We start from the raw sequence: 18,869 nt of genomic DNA, 5'->3' as shown, positions 1-18,869 counted from the left end.
AAATTGCACATTAAACAAAAGTAGAGCTGATTATCACCGTAGGTTGGTAGATACAAATCTGATCAAGAAAGAGCAACAAATCATTTGGGGGGAAATGGCGGCAACCGTCGTATCGAAAGAGATGCCTCCGGAAACCGTCGCAAAGGTCACTGGATTCTTCATGAGCGTCGGCGGTGGCTCCGTAGTTCCAGAGAAGTATGAAGGCGAGCGAGTCCACCCCGATTTGATCCGGAGCCTGCTTAAAGTTCAACACATCCATCGTGGCCGGCTAACCTGCATCCTCACCGTCAAACCATACGTTTGCGTAATTTATCTCCCTCTCTCTCTCTCTCTCTGTGATTACAGTTCTTTCATAACGATTTATTTCCCTCCCTCAATGTTTCTATTTATTTCTGTAATTTGTGGTTATTTTGGTACATTCGAATTTGGTCAAACTATAGATCGAGGTCACACGATCGTTGGAATTGAACTTAAAAAGAGTGACATTAAGTTCGAAAATTCAGTCGAAATCTCGATTTAGTTCCTCTATAATGGTGGAATCTCAATCATCAATTCAGTTCATATGAATAGTCGAATTTAACCTAATACAGTGATATTAACTTCCAAACTCGTGTTGAAATTTGGGTTTATGATGCTGTAATGTCATGTTCATTTTTTCTGGCAGAACGCTTATAACACTTTACATGGAGGAGCAGTTGGATCAATAGCAGAGATTGTGGCCATAGCTTGTGCAAGAACTGTTGTCCACAAAGATAAAGAGCTTTTTCTTGGTGAATTGAGCGTCTCTTATCTAGCTGCTGCTGTGAACCAAGTATGTGTTTGATCCAATTAAAGCTGTTGTTATTATCATGAGACGAGAGTATTGAGTGTTGATATGATATTGAAATGCAAATTGTTTGTATATGAATGAACAGGCAGAAGTGATGATTGATGCATCTGTGGTGAGGAGTGGAAGGAATCTGACAGTAGTTGCTATAGAGTTCAAGCTAAAGGATAAGGAAATATTGACTTACTTGTGTCGTGCTACCTTCTATAACATGCCTCTTGCAAGCCTATGAGGAATATTATACAATTATTACAGATTAATTGTAATATATATCTCAATTATGTGTTTTATTTCATCATGTTATTGTGTTTTAAGTTATTGAAACATAAAAATCAAATTTAATATATATCGGGAACTACTAGTAACTCAATTTATAATATAATACAAGTAACAAATATTACAGTTAAAATGTCATCTTTCAATTAAATAAACTAAAAATACAATGTGAATGGTTTCAATGCTTGTGGCGGGTTTCATCTTCATGCTCTTTTGTAGAAGAATAGTACCCTACCACCATACATACTAAGCTGATGCATTCTAGTTTTCAAAGTTCAGCATAAACAATCATTTTGTTCAACACACAAGTTTTGGTAAAAGAAGTACTAGATTCAGATAAGATAAGACTGGGATCAAACTTATGGAAGAAGAGATGATGTTGATGATGGTTCTTCAATGCATAGAGAATTCAAGATAAAGCCCAAAAATTGAGAAACACCCAGAGAATATATGGATTTCAATGTGATGATCAGATTGAAGTCAAACTTTTGCAAGAACAGAGAATGAAAGCTCCATTTGAGCTCAACGATTTGAACAAGAATTGGTTGCGTTATAAATGATTATCGCAAGAAGCGATAAAGAACAATAAAAAACAAAAGTATAATTGTGTGGAAATCCTTGCGGGAAAAACCACATGGCACAACAATGACTAGAAACTAGAAAGGCTTTCTTTATAGCCACGTGCAAACAAAGATGTGTGTGGGGGTGGGGGTGGGGGTGATATGTGACAAAGGATGAATGAGTGTGTGAAAAGACCAAAATGTCTTCATGTGCAAGGCATACAAGGGTTGGGGGTGTTAAACAACGACAACATAACAACGGTTAGCTTATGGGACGAACAATGCAAATTTAGCATTAGGGGCAGTCTTTGCAAATTTGGTATTGGGGACAGTCTTTGCAAGAAACAAAACCTCTTAAATAAATGTGTTATATTTACCAAACAAAGAAACAAAACCTTTGAACTAAAGGTGTTATAATTATCAAACATCCGTGACCAAATTTTAGTTTGGATTAAGAACGATCTTCAGGGATCATATTGTGGTTTTACCTGTTGAATGTCCACCTACACGATGAGGAAGATATATCAACGTTTTAATGCATTCTAGTACCAAGAAAAACATAATAATGATGTTTCTCCCATAATAATGACCCTTAACTCTTCTCGTTAACCAAGAAGCCTTTGGGGACAAACTTTGCAAGAAACAAAATATTTGAACTAAAAGGTGTTATAATTAGCAAACATTTGGGACTAAATTTTAGTTTTAGTTACGGATAGTCTTCAAGGGTTATATTGGGGTTTTTTCTGTTGAAGGTTCACTTACACGATGAAGAATATATATCAACATTTCATTGCATTCTAGTACAATGAAAATTTTAATAGAGACCTTTATCCCCTAACAATGACCCTTAACTCCTCTTATTAATTAAGAAGACACCTTTTTTTGGAACCGGAAAATATTATATCCAAAAGAGGGCCAACCTAACAAGGAGCTAGGCAAGCAACCAACAAGAAAGTTACAAAACAGGAAAAGAAAGACAAAACAGCCATTTCAAATGCAAGAGAAAGGGCAAACAATCCAATTAATTCAGTTACAAACACCTTTCTTTCTCCTATGTTTAAACCATAAATATATTGTGGATTTAATGATATCCGCCACTCTCTCTGGAATGGTTTTTATGTTGTTGAACACTCTGTCATTACGAACTCTCTATATACACCAAAACATGACATAGCAAATGCTAATTAACATCCTCCTTCTCTTTAAACAGGTTCCCCAACTGGAAGCAAAGTCAAGAACCTCATAAACGCATGAGAAGTTGGAATATTGAATTCCACACCACCTAAACACCCAATCCATTATGGAACATGCTGCAGGACAACCGCATAATAAATGATCGGTAGTCTCTTCCATAACACCACAGTAGCTGCAATTCTTGTCCACACTGTTAATTCCCCTTCTATGAAGATTAATGGCTGAAGGAATCCTAAGGGTTTTATCGGTGTCATTGTAATAAAGAACCAATAAGTTATAGCTTAACTTCTATTTATAAATAATCAAACCAAAGATTAAAAAGCACATTTATAGAATATGACATGTCCACATAAAGTTTTTGTTGGCTTTGGAGGTTTAGAAATGTATTTTGTTTTGAGTTTTTAATATATTAAGTGGTTATCGTTTATGCTTCGAATCACCATCAAATGAGTACAAGGAGAAAAGTCAAATACGAAGGATGAGTGTTTTATCTAGGATTAAAAGAGCTTTCCATCTAAAAACGTCACTGAAACCTTCTTTTTGAATCCTTCTGAAACCTGCTTTATGGCATCTTAGATCCTTCCGAATGAGAAAGGAAGAATAAGGGGGAGAAAAGGGAAGAACTGAATAAATTGAAGATCTTCGATGAGGAGATTGATGGCGACAATGATGTTTGATTATGCAACTAAGAAAGATAGATGTGGAATAAGAAGAATGATAGAGAAGATAAAGGGTCAATGTGAGAGGGTGGAATACCACGCCAGCTGTTAAGCTCAGTCAGCTACAAAAATGACAGCCACGTGGTGTAACGCATGCAATTCCGGGCTAGACATTTAAGATATAGTAAATAATCTTAGTTAAAGATGTATCGTAATTAATATCTTGTGGATATAAGGAGCGCTTAAATCCAACTTCATATGAAGAAGTTATGCTTCTTCGAAATTTCACGATCAACCCAACACAGTTATGCGTGTCATAAAAAGTGAATCGGTGATATGTTGCTTATTAGCCTAAGTAAGCGAAATGAAAGTTGTAGTAATCGTAAAAGCGAAAACGTTGGGTTTTGTATACTACAACATCCTATGGTGAACATACAACCCTAAATGTCTTGGATCTATGTTTTCTGTAATTATACATGTAATAGTGTTTCCAAAGCATTAAGCCTATAACCAGCATGCAAATAACATATGTATAATAAAACAAGTTTTAGACATACCTCTTGATGTTGTTGATGTTGCTAGAAAGACTTTGGCCTTTAAGAACTTAGTGCCCCAAGTGTTGCACCTCAAATGGAATCACAACACATCTAGGACAAAGGATGACATTTTGAGAGAGAATTACATGCACCAAAATCGTCCATCTTTCTCTAAGAATAGAAGCCCACGAAATTGATCATGAAGTAACATATTTATATGTAGGATTCCAAAGGTCATGGGTAAAACCCAAATCCATACCCATGGGTTTTATGATCCATGGTTCATGTGGCCCAACTATTTATGTATCCATACATAAACTTAGTCCAATATGGATCATAAGCCCAACACATATAAATATAACCAATTACCATAACTAGTCCCCATAGATTTAATTAGTCTCTTTTGATCACTAAATTAATTCCAAACTAATTCTTGATCAATACTAATTAAATCATATGATTTCATATTAATATATTAGAACTTTTAATATATTAATAAATCATATATAACCTCTTCTCAAAAGTCCATCCTAACAAATTGTCCTGATGATATGCAACCCAAATGGACCATGCTACTCTCGGGTCGAGTACATACCAATAATAGTTATGGGCTTAGACATCCAATCCAACAAGAACGCCTAAATCTGACTTCGTATGAGGAAGTTATGGTTTTTCAAAGTTTCACTATAGCAGTGTTTGACACATAAATCGAAATTTAAATCGGTTGAGTGTTAGCCAAAACAATCTAAACGAGAGTTGAAGATCTCGTAAATATGAACTTGTTGATATAAAGACAGTCAAGAACGAAGTTCGTATGAAATAGTTATGATTTTCTCACGAACTTTAATAGTCTAATCTCTATTAAATTATGAATTTAAAATGGAGTAAGAATTAGGTGTTGTGATCTAAAGGAAAGTTGTAGAGCTCATCGAGAGGATTTTGGGATATAAAGAACGTCGAAAACGGAGCTCGTATGCGAAGTTATGGCCGTCCAAGATCTGCGAAAATTACTTAGCCTGATGGTGTGGCAGCAGTTGGAGGCGCCACATGGCCATGTTATGTTGTTTCATTCTCTGCGAGACAAGGTGACGTGGCACCACGAGATTAAGACACGTGACAGCTTCTAGAAGAGGCAGATGTGGATGAACCAACGCATGACACGTGGCGAAAAGCAGATGGAACCGCGTTACCCATAGGCGCGGTGCACCTCAAAAGGGTGCGTGACGCGCCCCCTCTAAACTCTATAAATAAGTGTCGAATTTGTTCATTCTTTCCTCACATTTCACTACAGAACTCTTGGAGCCCTCCCACCCCACAAATCCGATTTTACTAAATAATTGGAACACTTTAGCGAGGCTCTAAGGTATCTAGGAGCCCGACGAAGAGGAGCTTTCGGGTCGGATTTCTTTCCGATGAATTTCTCGGTTTTCGCTATAAATCTTGTAAGTTAAGTTGCACATATCATGTTTCAAGTGTAACTTGTATTTATATTCATAGTCATTATTATGAATCTATAAATAAGATTTATCAGTGATTACAAGTCATAATATCGATTGATCTATAACTTGAATTTGTGGGAATTGGGAAGAAGATGAGGGGGTTGATGTATAGGCTAGATCTAAAGAGGTGTTTTACAGTGAGATTTCCAAAACAGTATACTCTGTATACCAAACGGACCTTACCTCCGATATGATCTTACCTGGTTAACCTTACTTGGTAGATCTTGATGTAGACATTGAGATTAGTGAGGAATCTAGACTATCATTAGTCACCATGAATATAAGACTAAGACTTAGTGATATTCGTACCTAGGTCTTTTAAAAGGAAAAGATAAGTTGTTAGGAGAAGCTCTGCCCAAATCACAAGTCGTCCACTTTTAACAAGTGAGTGCATAGTTACTTTCATCTTACACATAGATATGAAGTATTTAGATAATTAAATGCTATATGCGCTTATTAATTGTGACTAGGATGTTCTGTATTAGATGAAACAACATGAGTTGATTTTTATCTAATATTAACCATATATGTATTTCTGTACTTATAATATATTGGGTAGTAAAGGGTAATGAGAGATCAAAATGATGTAGGATGCCATGACTTTTATAAATAAGATGAGAGATGAAAATGATGATAGGATGCCATGACTTTTATAGTACTATTGTACTAACGATGAAGTCATGTAACAGAGTATAGATGACGACCACATACTATTCTAGATAGTGCAGTGGAACACAGGCAAGCTCACAACCTGTAGGTGATGAACTACGTGTTCATACGATGTACTATATTCCTTACTGACATGTATTGCAGAGGAATCCTCGAAGCAGTATTGTCTACTCGATGTTCGCGATGATGCTTAGGATAGGCCCTTGAAGATGAATATATAAGAAAATGGGGATCGTTAACCGGGTTAATTGTTCGATGTGAAATAGATAATTAAACAAATTAATTATGTTATTTTAACATCCCAACAAAAATGACAAAAAATTTCATTTTTAATAAAACATTTTTATAAAACCATAAGATAATCACCCATTGTTTTCAAATCAAATCCATGGAAAATCGGAGTATCAACAATCTCTCGAACATAAAATACTAGGAGGATGTGTGCAATCATGCCTTCGCCTTGGCCCGATCATCAGAAGTACCTGAAAACAATGAAATCAACAACTGTAAGCCAAAGCTTAGTGAGTTCCCCCAATATACCGTACACGACAATACATGTACAATGCATGTGCACCAGCCCATAGTATACCACTGAATTTCCCCCGTGCCCACATTCAACAGACTGGATTGCTCCCGAGCCCACAGTCCTCATACTGGATTGCCCCCGACACACAACGCATGCATGGATTGCCCAAGGTTTGTTGGCCTACAACACAAAGTCATACCGCCTCATCCCAACCGCACTATATCGACATATGCAAACAGATAATGAATAACCATCAAAACATGTAATCATATAGATCTACCAATCTAACAGATCACTACAATATAAAAACATCCTACACACAAGGACACATCCTACAATACAAAGTATAGTGAGAAAACTCACCTTGCAGTCTAAAGGATACCAACACTGATCACGGATCTAATAACTAGCACTACATGTCACCTATATAATAAACAAAGACCAAATCTCAAACAACATCCCTAAACCCTAAATTTGACCAAAAGTTAAACTTTGTCAAAAGTCAACAGTCAACGATCAAAGTCACATAACTAGCCGCCACGACGTGGACAAGTTTATGCCACATCGTGGGTACTATAAGACAAAATAGGAGAGAATCTGACAAACGCCACAGCGTGGGGACCAAACCTCCACGTCGTGGGAACTTCCCATACCAGCTTAATCCATTAAGCTCTTAATCCTTTTCCTCACCCATCCATACTTTCCAGAAGGCTTCCATACTCCTAAAAGGTCATAAAAATCATAGCTTTATAGACATGCATTTCCAATGCATGTCTTGAATTCAAGCTAGGTCAAAATGGTGTAAAATGGGGTCAAGATCTCATGCAAGAGTTCAAAACTCTACCACACTTTTGATCCATCACTTTTGACTACAAAGGGACTCTGGGGATCCATAAAGTTGGCGACTTTATGGAACCCCAACACTCCAACTAGCCTAAACATGAAGAAAAGCACATGAAAACCTAGATCTAAGCACATAGGATCATAAAGCATGGAGATTGAATACTCACAAAGGCCCAGAGAGTGTGAAAGAAGATGATGATGAGGCTTGAAAGCTGAGATGATGCACTAAAACTCCTTCTATTCTTCTTCTAGGCTAGAAATCACCCAAAAAGCTCAAGAACTTGAACAATGGAGGCTAGGGTCTCAATGGGGGAGGAAAGGAAGTTATGGAGGCTGAGGGTGTGCAAACCCTAGCCATCACATCCCATAAATAGGGGCAAAAACCACATAAATTAGGGTCTCTCATTAAATGGATGTCATGCTGTGGTGCCCACTTAACCTCCACGTAATCTCTGGCCATGGCCACGTCGTGGCCACCAAAAATCCAAAACGTAAATAATAAAACTTTTAAGAGGGGCATACCGGAACTTGGTGTTACAATTATTGTGGGTTAAAAACCCTATGTACTCACCGGGTTTCCCAGCCTGACCCACTCAGTTTCTTTATATCACAGATAGCGATACAAAGGTACATGGATAGTGATGTTTGGATCTGATGAGGAATTCAAAGAGATGTAGGCCAATAGTATAATAAGATGTTGTAATGCCTATAATGACTATGTTTATGCTTATGTTTCTTATATCAGTTATGGCATCCCAAGTTTTTAATAATCAATGAAAAATATTTATTCGGAAATACTTTTTATGGGACAAATTCCACATTTATAAAGAATACTCTGCTTCAAAATAAGCATAAAGAAAAAGTCTTTTCGGTCCATGAAAATGGGGATGTCACACGTCGCATGGTAAATAAATAGAGGATGTAAAACTGACTAAATGTCATTTATTATTTATGGCAAAAACCTAACAAAAGTCAAGCATCTACGTATATAAAAGTGATGTTAGAGTAAAACTGTTATTTTTGATAAACATAAAGGTTTTTATGTAATTACTCAAACCATTTACTTCTTTTATAATTTTTGTCAATTTTGACCTTTATACTTAATAGTATTTTAGAAAATCTCCGAAAAGTCCATAAAATCTGACCCTGTTAACAAAAAACCATCCTTGATTTTTATTTAACGGTAAATGTTTGTAAAATGGGTCTTCTACCCAGTTAATGCTAATGTTTACAAGTTTCCTGGATAGAAAAAATAAAGTGTGTAGACTTATTAAATCTCTGTACGGTTTGAAGCAAGCTCCCAAACATTTGGCATGGGAGATCTGACACCTGTGACAACCATCAAATTTCGGTCAAGTCAAAGTCAAACAAAGTCAACAAGTTAAACCGGTCAACTCCATTAACCCTTGTATGTTAGGGTTTACGTTATGTAATCACTGTACAATTCGCTATTTTAATGAGAAAACATCATTTGGAAAGTTCATGTGTTTGATATTCCTTAGCCTTAACAGTGCTAAACAACGAACCAAAGCGATAAAACATTATTGCACAATCATCGGGATTGTGTAGGACACTAAATCATGGCTTAATGGGGTCTATGGACCTTGCGTTGCGAAGCCGGACACTCAAAAAGATCACAAACGAAACCTCTCTCAATCTCATTCAAACCCTACTCAAGATTACTTGACGCTAATAGGATCAAAACTCATACACTACGATATAAATTGACGTTAATAGCAACATAGTATAGTACAACGTTATAACTATAATCAAATTAAATTATGATACCATATTAAAATCAAATCAAAGTATAATGCTCTAATTAAATTTAAAAGAATCAAACTTGAATGCTATAATTAAACTTCAAATCAAAGTAGATTGTTATAATCAAATAATAACTCATCTTTTATAAAACTCCATTTTTATAAACTTTACATTAAATTTTATAAAACTCTATTTTTATAAACTTTACATTAAATTTTATAAAACTCTTATATTAATTATGTAAAAGATGCTTGTGTTAGTGGGAAATTATGAAGACCACCAAAAGCAAAAAGATTATTCTCATGGTCTCCCACTCACACCTCCCATCCACTTTCCTTTCCTTTTTCTCCCAACACATTATTCTTTTCACCACTTAAACCTTCTCTATTCTTTCTCTCACTCTCAATCTCGAAATTCATCCAAGAAATACTCATATTCCAGCCAAGAACAATCTATTATACTCAAATCTTCATCCCTCTTGAAGCATTCATCAAGGTATGTTGTTAAAAGTTTCAAATTCATACAAGAAACAAATTAAATCCACCAAAATATCTAAAAATCATGTTATGCATAAACCTGATTTTTCTCAGAATCCCATCAATAAAATAAGAAGTTCTGGAAATTTTCAGAAAATAACTTATTTTTATTGAATTACTATAATTATTGCAATAAAGTAGGGCAATAATTCACATAAAATACTTTTTGCATTCAATAAATTCTGAGAAAATTCTGGGATGACCAATATATTGATTAAACATAATTTATGAAGTTTTATGCATTTATATTACTGTTTACTATTATTTATGATTTTACTGATTAATTAATAATGAAATATATAAAAAATACTTCCCATAGTCACAAATATCCGAAACTTATACACTGGGCTCTATATCATGTTATAAAACTATGGTTAATTTTACAGAATTTCTGGGAATCATTTATTATTTTTCCCGAATTTTGTTGTTGTTTAATCATTAAAGTATTAAATAAATACTAAAACAGTTCAGAAAAATATAAAAATTTTACAGTAATTAATATTGTATGAAATAATGATTTCCTAATAATTTCATAATTTTTCAATACTGTGTACTATTTAAAACCATTTTCCTAAGTATTTAAGCATGTAAAAATGCATTTTAATGATTATTTCATATAAATAATTGTTAAAATCTGTAAATAATTATAATTGGGCAAGTTATTATTTGAATAAGAAATTATTAAAATCTGGCCTAAATTGAAAATATAAATTAATTATGCAAAGTAATTAATTCAATTTAAAATTCATTTAACAAATGAATACCTTAATATTATAATCAAAATGAATTATTGTTAATTCATCTAATATAAGAATGTGTGTCTAATTATTTGTATTAGTACTCTATTCTCGTTTAGCAGTTCCTAAACCAAAACTATTAATTATATTAGGTTCTACGTCATTTTGACCCGAACCGTCTATCGTACGACACACGCATTTCGTTTTGGGACTAATGTGAGTAATCTACCCCATATTTTATAATTTTCAATACTTTTGGGGTGTATCATGTGGTTCTAATATGTTCCAACTTAATTTTATTGTTTTATCACAATTGAGACATTGTTGGGACATTTATACGTGAGTCATTAATTGTATAACTATTGTTTGTTTACGCTACATGTACTTGTAGTGCATTACCATTTTTAGTCTAATCTCCATGACTATGCCCGTATTCTTGAGGTACGTTATGGACAATAATAGCGCTATTGGGTTGACCACCCCGCCTTGGGACGCTAAGGTGATTGATCGCACGTGGTTGAGTGTGTATGATGATTAGATGCTCCATCCTATATATATTTATATATATATATATATATACATATGTATATATAGGGTGAGGACTTATTGTTGTTGTTATCATTTGTTAATCAATTTTTGATTTATAAACCGTTATCTCAAATACAATTGTTTGCCGACTTCAAAAGAAAACAAATTTCAAATTATAAATGTTTCAACTTCACAATTTTCTCTACTAAAATTAGATTACTCACCAACTCTCGTAGTTGACTTGTTTTTACCCATGATGCAGATTTGAAGAATGAAGTTGATGAAAAATAGGTTGTGCCTTAGAAATCCACAAGACTGTTTAAATTTGATGTAATAAATGTTGTTCGTATTTGGATTTGTATTTGTATGTGGTGGATCTTGTTTGCATACTTAGTACTTAATTGAATCTAATCATATTATAACATAGTTGTCATGAGACTTTGAACAATATATCACGCCTTGATCGATTCCGACAAGGATCGGGGTGTGACAACACCATTGTGACTGCTTTTAGATTTCAATATAATAGAAATGAAAGGTGTATTTATTCCAAATGCACATCCAAATTCACAATTATTATATGTCTTTATTTCAATGATATTTTGATCATTGGTACTCACCTGGAAGGTATTTTTGAGAAGAATAAATTCATATTCTTGAACTTTAAGATGAAAAATCTTGGAGAAGTTGATACAGTTCTTGGTATCAAGTTGAAAATGACAAGTACTCAGATTTATTCGAGTCAATATCATTTTATAGAGTAACTTCTGACAAAATGTCAACATTTGAATATTAACGAATTCAACACTCATTTTGATTCAAGTGTGAAATTAAACATGAACTATGGTCGAGCAGTAGCTCAACTGGAATATACAAGTGCAACTGGGAGCATGATGTATGTTACACATTACACTCAGCATATTATCAATCCAAGGACGGAGCACTAGAACGTAGTGGGTAGAGTACTAGGATACATGAAAAGGTCAAATACTCTTGAGTTGACATACTAATCATCTCTCAGAATACTAGAAGGTTATTTCGATGCTACATGGATAGATCACACCAGTGATTCAAAATCCACAAGTAGTTGGATTTATGTTGTAGTTGGTGTTGTTATTTATTGGGCGAGCAAAAAAGAAACACGCAAATCTCATTCAATGATGTAAGGTAATCTAATTTCCTTTTCAACAACATGCAAAGAGGCGGAGTGGATTAGTGATCTACTATTGGATATCTGTATGTCGGATACTTTAATTCCATCTATATCCATGTATTGTGACAGTGAGGCCAGACTGTCTAAAGTATACAATACAATATATAATGGGAAGTCAAGACATGTAGATATGGGACAAAGTATTATGAGACAAATAGTTGAGAGTGGTACCATCAAATTTGGCATATCCACTTACCAAATCTCTGACGAGAGATTTGGTTACATCTACCACGAGAGTCCTGGGTCTAAAACCACAGTAGAATCATTTAGTTATGGAAACCCAAATTGAAATTAGTGTTCCTAATTCTCAAGTTTAAAGGGTAACAACAAAGACAATAATGATTGAAGGTACTATCATTAATGATATATCCATGTGAGGTAGGATAGTACGTTGTTGCCGAGAATGAGGTTTATGAATAATCTTAACAAAGTTTTGGAGACATCTAAGCAATGAAGATGTTGTAAAACTTTGTCTATATGATCTAAAGGTCGTGTTGCCCCAAATAAAGATTAGTGATTTATCTTCAAAAGGGTCATGAAAAGAATTTTAGTGCTTAGCCATATTAGCGCTCAGTGAGGAAGCAAAGATGGAAGTTAATGTGTAGGGGGTAAACTCGGGTGGTAACAAGGCTCTTGATTTAAACCTATAAGGATGGCATTGAATCAGTTTCATCTTTTTTGTCCACATAAACGAGGGTTTAATCTCCGTGACATTTAAGTGACATCATTTATCATAGTTAAAGGAAAATTTGAAACTTGGTGGGAGATTGTTGGAAATTATAAAGGATAACGCAACTTGATATATTTCCTTTATCCTTCATTGGTGGGGGAAGAAACTTTAACGTCCGCAACTTCGGGCTAGACATTTAACATAAAATAGATAATAATTATAATATAAATCCTCGATTAGGATTATCATTAGTCGTGAGTGTTGCAGACTACGTATTATAAAGTCATTTCAGTAATTTATCGATAAGCGACAAAATGGAAATCCTGATAGAAGATTATTTATGACAAATAATCTTGACGGAAAATGTAGGAGTTGCAATATGAACCCTGTACACATAAAGCACATTCAAATCCATCTTCGTATGTAGAAGTTATGGACTTCCGAAATTTCTCGTTCAGAGAGTGTATCGTAAATAATGAATTGGAGATATGTTGTTTATTAGTCTAAGTAATGTAAACAAAAGTAGTAGGAATCATGAAAACGAACCCGTACATGTAAAGAACACCCAAATCTGACTTTATAAGAAGAATTTATGACTTTTCTAAGTTTCAGCGCATCAGTGTGTGACATTGATATCAAAATTTAGAACGGTTGATTGTTAGGAAAAACAATCTAAACGAGAGTTGAAGATCTCGTTCATACATATATGTCAATATAAAGACAGTCGATAACAGATATCATATGAGAGAGTTATGATTTTTAAATGGACTTTAACAGTCTAAACCTATAAAAATATAACTTTAAAAATAATATCAAAATTGGCCAACTGAGTCTAAAAGAAAGTTGTAGATCTCGTCGATAGCTACGTGTGAGTATAAAACCCGTCGAAAACAGAACTTGTATGAACAAGATATGAATTTTTAAAGGTTTTATAAAAATTCACGCGTAGCCGCGCACACAAACAAGATGTACGGAGCACATCTGACACACCATAAGAACTTTCCACATGTCACCATAAAGAAACTGCCACGTCACCCGTCCGACCGCATGTGCGGCACGCTCCGAAATTACGCGTGACACGCTTTCGCTTTTTGCCACTATATATAGTTTCGACTTTCATTCGTTCTTCGTCACGTCTTCCTCTGAAATCTCCCTGAAATTTCTCTCGCATCTCTAGTCTTTTTTCCCTTTTTAATCTCAAGTTTCCGACGACTTCGACGAAGCTCTGCGGTGTCAGATAGTCGGTGAACATAAGCTCCCGGATCAAATTTCTGCCTGTATAATCCCCGGTTTTCACTATATTACTTTGTAAGTTAAGCTACACTTACTTTATTTAAGTGTAACTTTTAATTATAGTCATAGTCGTTTTTTATGAACATATAATTAAGATTTATCAATGATTTCAAATCATTTTACTGATTGATCTACTTACGGGAGTGATGTCTAGGCTGTATTTAGTGAGGTGTTTAAAATGAGATTTCCAAATAGTATACTCTGTATACCAAATAGACCATACCTCTGATATGATCATATATGGTTATTCCTTACTTGATGGATCTTGATGTAGACATCGAGATTATTGAGGAATCTAGACTATAATTATTATAGTCACTAGGATTATGAAACTAGACTAAGGCTTAGTGATTTATACGTCTAGGTCTCTTTGGAAGTGCGAAGCGAAGCGCTGCTGAAACCGTTAGTCACCCATTTTATCAAGTGAGTGCATAGTCCCTTTCATGAACATAAATTTAATGCAAATATTTATTGAATGTATTAAATACCTGTGAACTATATGCTTATTGTCTGGAATATGTGGTAGAAATACATATGTTTATATATAAGATGCGAACTAGATATGGTTCTATATGTGTTATAGTATATAGATAATATGATTACATGATAATAAATAATCGAAGTATTATTAGTGAAAAAGATAAATAAAATACCTAATAATCTATGTTAATATTAGGATAAGGTTGTCTAAAACAGAGTTGGTATTCCAAGGAAAGTTCATAAGCTCAATAGTCTTGCCTATTAGGGAATTAAGACTTATAAACGATGCTTAGTTCAATTAAGTATGAATAGGGGTAGCAACATGTTAAGGGTATGTATGTTAGGAACGGAGAGTAGAAATTTGTCTTATGACACTATTAGGTGTCGATGTACGGTAGCTCTGTACCAGAGTACATCTTAGTATTCCTTTTGGATGACCATAAATGGTGGGTCCATATCAGGGAACTTAACGATATGTCTGGTCATCTCCCATAATAGGATGACAACACTTGACCATTCTAGGCGGTCTTGTGAATAACGTTGCTAATGTAGGTTCATAACCTACAAATGTAGATGAAAGGTAATACCATATTCATCAAATTTCTCTAAAGGCTTGGGTGACTTATGAATTACACCGGCCAAGGAAGACCCTAGCTGTGTAGTCAAACCCTTACCTTAAATGGTTCGTCGGGGAGATAACTCTCCCTGCCAATCGTGGACTAGGATCTGTAAGGATCGACTAGGGATAGATATGTTTGCATAAAAAGTCTTATAAATAATTAAGTTTAAGTTATTGTAACATCCCAATGATGAGATACTTCTAATTTTGACCTTATAATTGAATTATATTGAATTTTGGTCCCTAAGTTAAGAAAGAGTGCAAAAGGGCCCATAGTGGCATTTTGTTAAAATTTGGGACTTGAGGAGTACGTAGTACATATGTGTGTACGCTAAGCGTACTAGGGCGCGCCTTAGTACGATGGGCGTACATCTCGTATACAGGGAATACGTGGAAAACATGCAAATCCTAATTTTTACGGTTTAGGCTTATATTTAAGCCTCCTTAAGGTCTTATATCTTCTTCTTACCCAGCCTCCTTCTGTGACATCGACCCCCAAGCAACCCTAAGAGCAAGAGAGCAATTTTTGAGCCTTTAAGATAGTTTTGAAGTAGTTTTGAAGAAAGAAGAAGGTGTTCAGAAGATCTTGGAGTTGAGAGCACTTTAGATCTGGAATTTCTACCTGGTTTGCAACATCTTGAAGGTATAAAGCTTGCAACTTTACCCCTCTATCATGTAGATCTAGATTCTTACTCCTTTAAGTCACTTTTTGGTCCTAAAATGGTGATTCTTGAACATTGATTGTTCTGGACCCATTAAGTCGTCCTTTCAGACCTTGCAGAGGGTCTTGAATCATAAAAATGGGTTCTTAATGGTTGGTTTTGCTTCATGCACTCTCTAGAAGGTCTTAGCGTATTAAGACCTTAAGTTAAGCACTTATTGGATATGCAAAGTCATAAAGTTGGAAACCTTATGACTCTTAAGGATGATTTAGCCTTGGACCTGGAAATGGGACGTAAGAGCTTAAGGCATTAAGATCTTAATGAGCTTTTTGGAAAACTGGGTGTACGCCTTACGTAATCTGAGTACGCAGTGTATTCGTGGTCAACCACCCTGATGGTGGTAAATGCCCGAGTACGCCCCGTGTACGCTCACTGTGTCGAATCGGCTGAGTTTACTCAGTTGGGTTTACTCAGTTGACTCAGTTGATTTGACCAGTTTGACTTTTACTTTGACGAATTTTGACTTAAGGGTATTTTGGTATTTTGATTGATATTGGTCATCTGGTTGAATAGGTGATGGTTAGAACTGAGATTCGGAGTCGGGACCTCATCAGCTATTGTTCGGACTGTGAGGTGAGTTTTCCCCATTGTACTTGCGGGTCGAAGGCACCAAGGTCTAGCTATTAGATTAGATATCATGTTATGTGATAGTATGTTATCGTGCTGTAGTGATCTGTTTCATCGGTATCCTGGTATATAGGATGCTGCTATGCTTAGTGATCTGTAGATCTGCCTGATTGTCTATTGACTGGTTATATATATATGTTTATCTGTTATGTATATGTTGACATGTTATGTGTGGTTAGGTTGAGGTGAACCAGTGTAGACTGAAGGCCAAGAGCCCTAGGGTGGCCCAGATAGACTGAAGGCCTAAGAGGCATACCAGTCAGGCTGAAGGCCCAGATAACGGTCCAGATAGGCTGAAGGCCCGGTGAGGCGGTCCAGTCATATTGAAGGTTCTGTGAGCAGTCCAGATAGTCTGTAGGCCGGCACGACGTTCCAGTCAGGCTGAAGGCTCGGTGTGCATGTTATTTGTTATTATGTTTATGTGGTGGTATTTTGGGGGAACTCACTAAGCGTTGGCTTACAATTTTGTGTTATGGTTTCAGTACTTCGTATGATCGCGGGAAGGCGAAGGCATGACCGTACACATCCTCTTTTTTATGGCTTATGATTTTGGGAGACTCTGATATTTGGAAAATATTTTTGCAAACCATGATTTGTAAACAATTTATGATTTTGGGTTGATTTTAAAAGTTTAAATTTCTTGTGATTTTTATGGATGTTACAAGTTGGTATCAGAGCCTTGGTTTGAGTGAATTGGAGGAATAGTTGTGTGAATCCAGTCTTAAACTAAGGAAAAGGTTTTAAAAATGATTTTCAAATTGTTTTCAAAATAATCAAAAGAGGATGTGATGTGTAGGATCAGTCGGAGCCAGTAAGTAGACCCCAAATTACCACACTATTATTTGATATTGTGATATGTTAGAACAACCTGCTAGTGATAGGCTAGGGATCTTCAGGAATTGCATGATAGAATTGCCTGATTACTTGATGCCTGTTAGCTTAGAGCTTCCTTCTTATATGGAATTGACATCATAACTGTAGTTGCTTAGTGTATGCATCATAGTTGCACATAACTAAGATGCTATAGCCTGAGAATGTTTGGTTTAGCCTTATTTCCTGTTCTTGTTTGATGAAGGGCTTAGGGTAGAATCAAGTATTCGACAGTCTATAGGATCAAGTGTTATGTATGATTAACATACACGAGTGCTGCAGGGTTGGTGGAAGTTTCATGGATGAGTTGTGTGGAGTCAGCCGACCAGTCGTGTAATGTTTAGCCTTCCTCTAGTAAGTGAGGATAGAGTGTATGTGTATGATAATGTATATTGTTAGGGTTGTTATGATGATCCTCTGAGACAAATATGGGTAGGTATGGAAGGTAGTATGGGCCTGTACTACTGGAAGCACATGACATGTACGCATAACAGGGAAGTCACAACCATTAGGGTTTTGGTTTGGAAATTGGTCCCCATGGTGTTATATGCGTTTTATTTGATATCTCACTAGTTTATTTTCAGTATGGTGGTTACGAGGCGATTTGAGACGGTATCCGGATCAGGAGCCGGGACAGGTAGCCAGGATGGGTCGGGATTGACTGAGGATCGGGTTAGGGAGATCATTCGGGAGGAGGTTGTTTCCATTGTCCGGGGACAGATACCGGAGCTATTTGGGTCTATCAAGACCACTATGATGGAGTTATTTGACGACCGGTATGCTGCACTTTCGGAGACTACTGTTGTTGCAGCCTCCGCGACCATTGTTTCCGCATGGATTGGCGATGGGAGAGCCTTCCAGTACCGGGACTTCGACTATACGAAGCCCCCGATATTTGATGGAGTTCAAGATCCGATCATAGCCATGAGGTGGTTGTCTGACTTTGAGGGGTGTTTCTTCACTTGCTCTTGCCCAGCTGACCAGAAGGTCAAGTGCGCTCTGAACCTTCTGTGGTCCAGAGAGAAGGATTGGTGGAGACATGTTACTATCTCATATTCTTCTGAGTAGAAGGCTAATGTGACTTGGGAGCAGTTATCTGAGATGTTCCGTTCTAGATATGTTCCGCTGGTGGAGTGAAAGAGGTTGGCCCATAAGTAATTGGATTTGAGACAGGGGACTGAGTCGGTGATGGAGATCACTAAGATGTTTATGAAGAGAGCCA

At 35.9% G+C, this 18,869-nt stretch overlaps 1 protein-coding gene across 1 annotated transcript; it reads left to right on the top strand.

The window, feature by feature from the left end:
* Nucleotides 1–47: 47 nt before the first annotated feature.
* LOC145123614 (uncharacterized) lies at nucleotides 48–1,124 on the top strand. The gene is made up of 3 exons (XM_079058812.1): nucleotides 48–304; nucleotides 665–811; nucleotides 915–1,124. The coding sequence occupies exons 1-3, from the start codon at nucleotides 95–97 to the stop codon at nucleotides 1,056–1,058; spliced, it is 501 nt and encodes a 166-aa protein (XP_078914938.1). The 5' UTR covers nucleotides 48–94; the 3' UTR covers nucleotides 1,059–1,124.
* The last annotated feature ends 17,745 nt before the right edge of the window (nucleotides 1,125–18,869 follow it).

The sequence above is a fragment of the Lactuca virosa genome, chromosome 7 (assembly GCF_052849685.1).
Source record: "Lactuca virosa cultivar CGN04683 chromosome 7, Lactuca_virosa_CGN04683_v6, whole genome shotgun sequence".
Taxonomy (NCBI): domain Eukaryota; kingdom Viridiplantae; phylum Streptophyta; class Magnoliopsida; order Asterales; family Asteraceae; genus Lactuca; species Lactuca virosa.
Note: the sequence above shows the minus strand (reverse complement) of the source record. Positions and strands in the feature narration are given on the sequence as shown.

What these genes read in the sequence shown, in the direction of transcription:
- LOC145123614 (XM_079058812.1), top strand. Translation starts at nt 95, where the DNA reads ATGGCGGCAACCGTCGTATCGAAAGAGATGCCTCCGGAAACCGTCGCA. An exon ending in CCGTCAAACCATACGTTTGC is followed by an intron (nt 305 to 664) that starts GTAATTTATCTC and finishes TTTTTCTGGCAG; the next exon opens with AACGCTTATAACACTTTACA. An exon ending in TAGCTGCTGCTGTGAACCAA is followed by an intron (nt 812 to 914) that starts GTATGTGTTTGA and finishes ATGAATGAACAG; the next exon opens with GCAGAAGTGATGATTGATGC.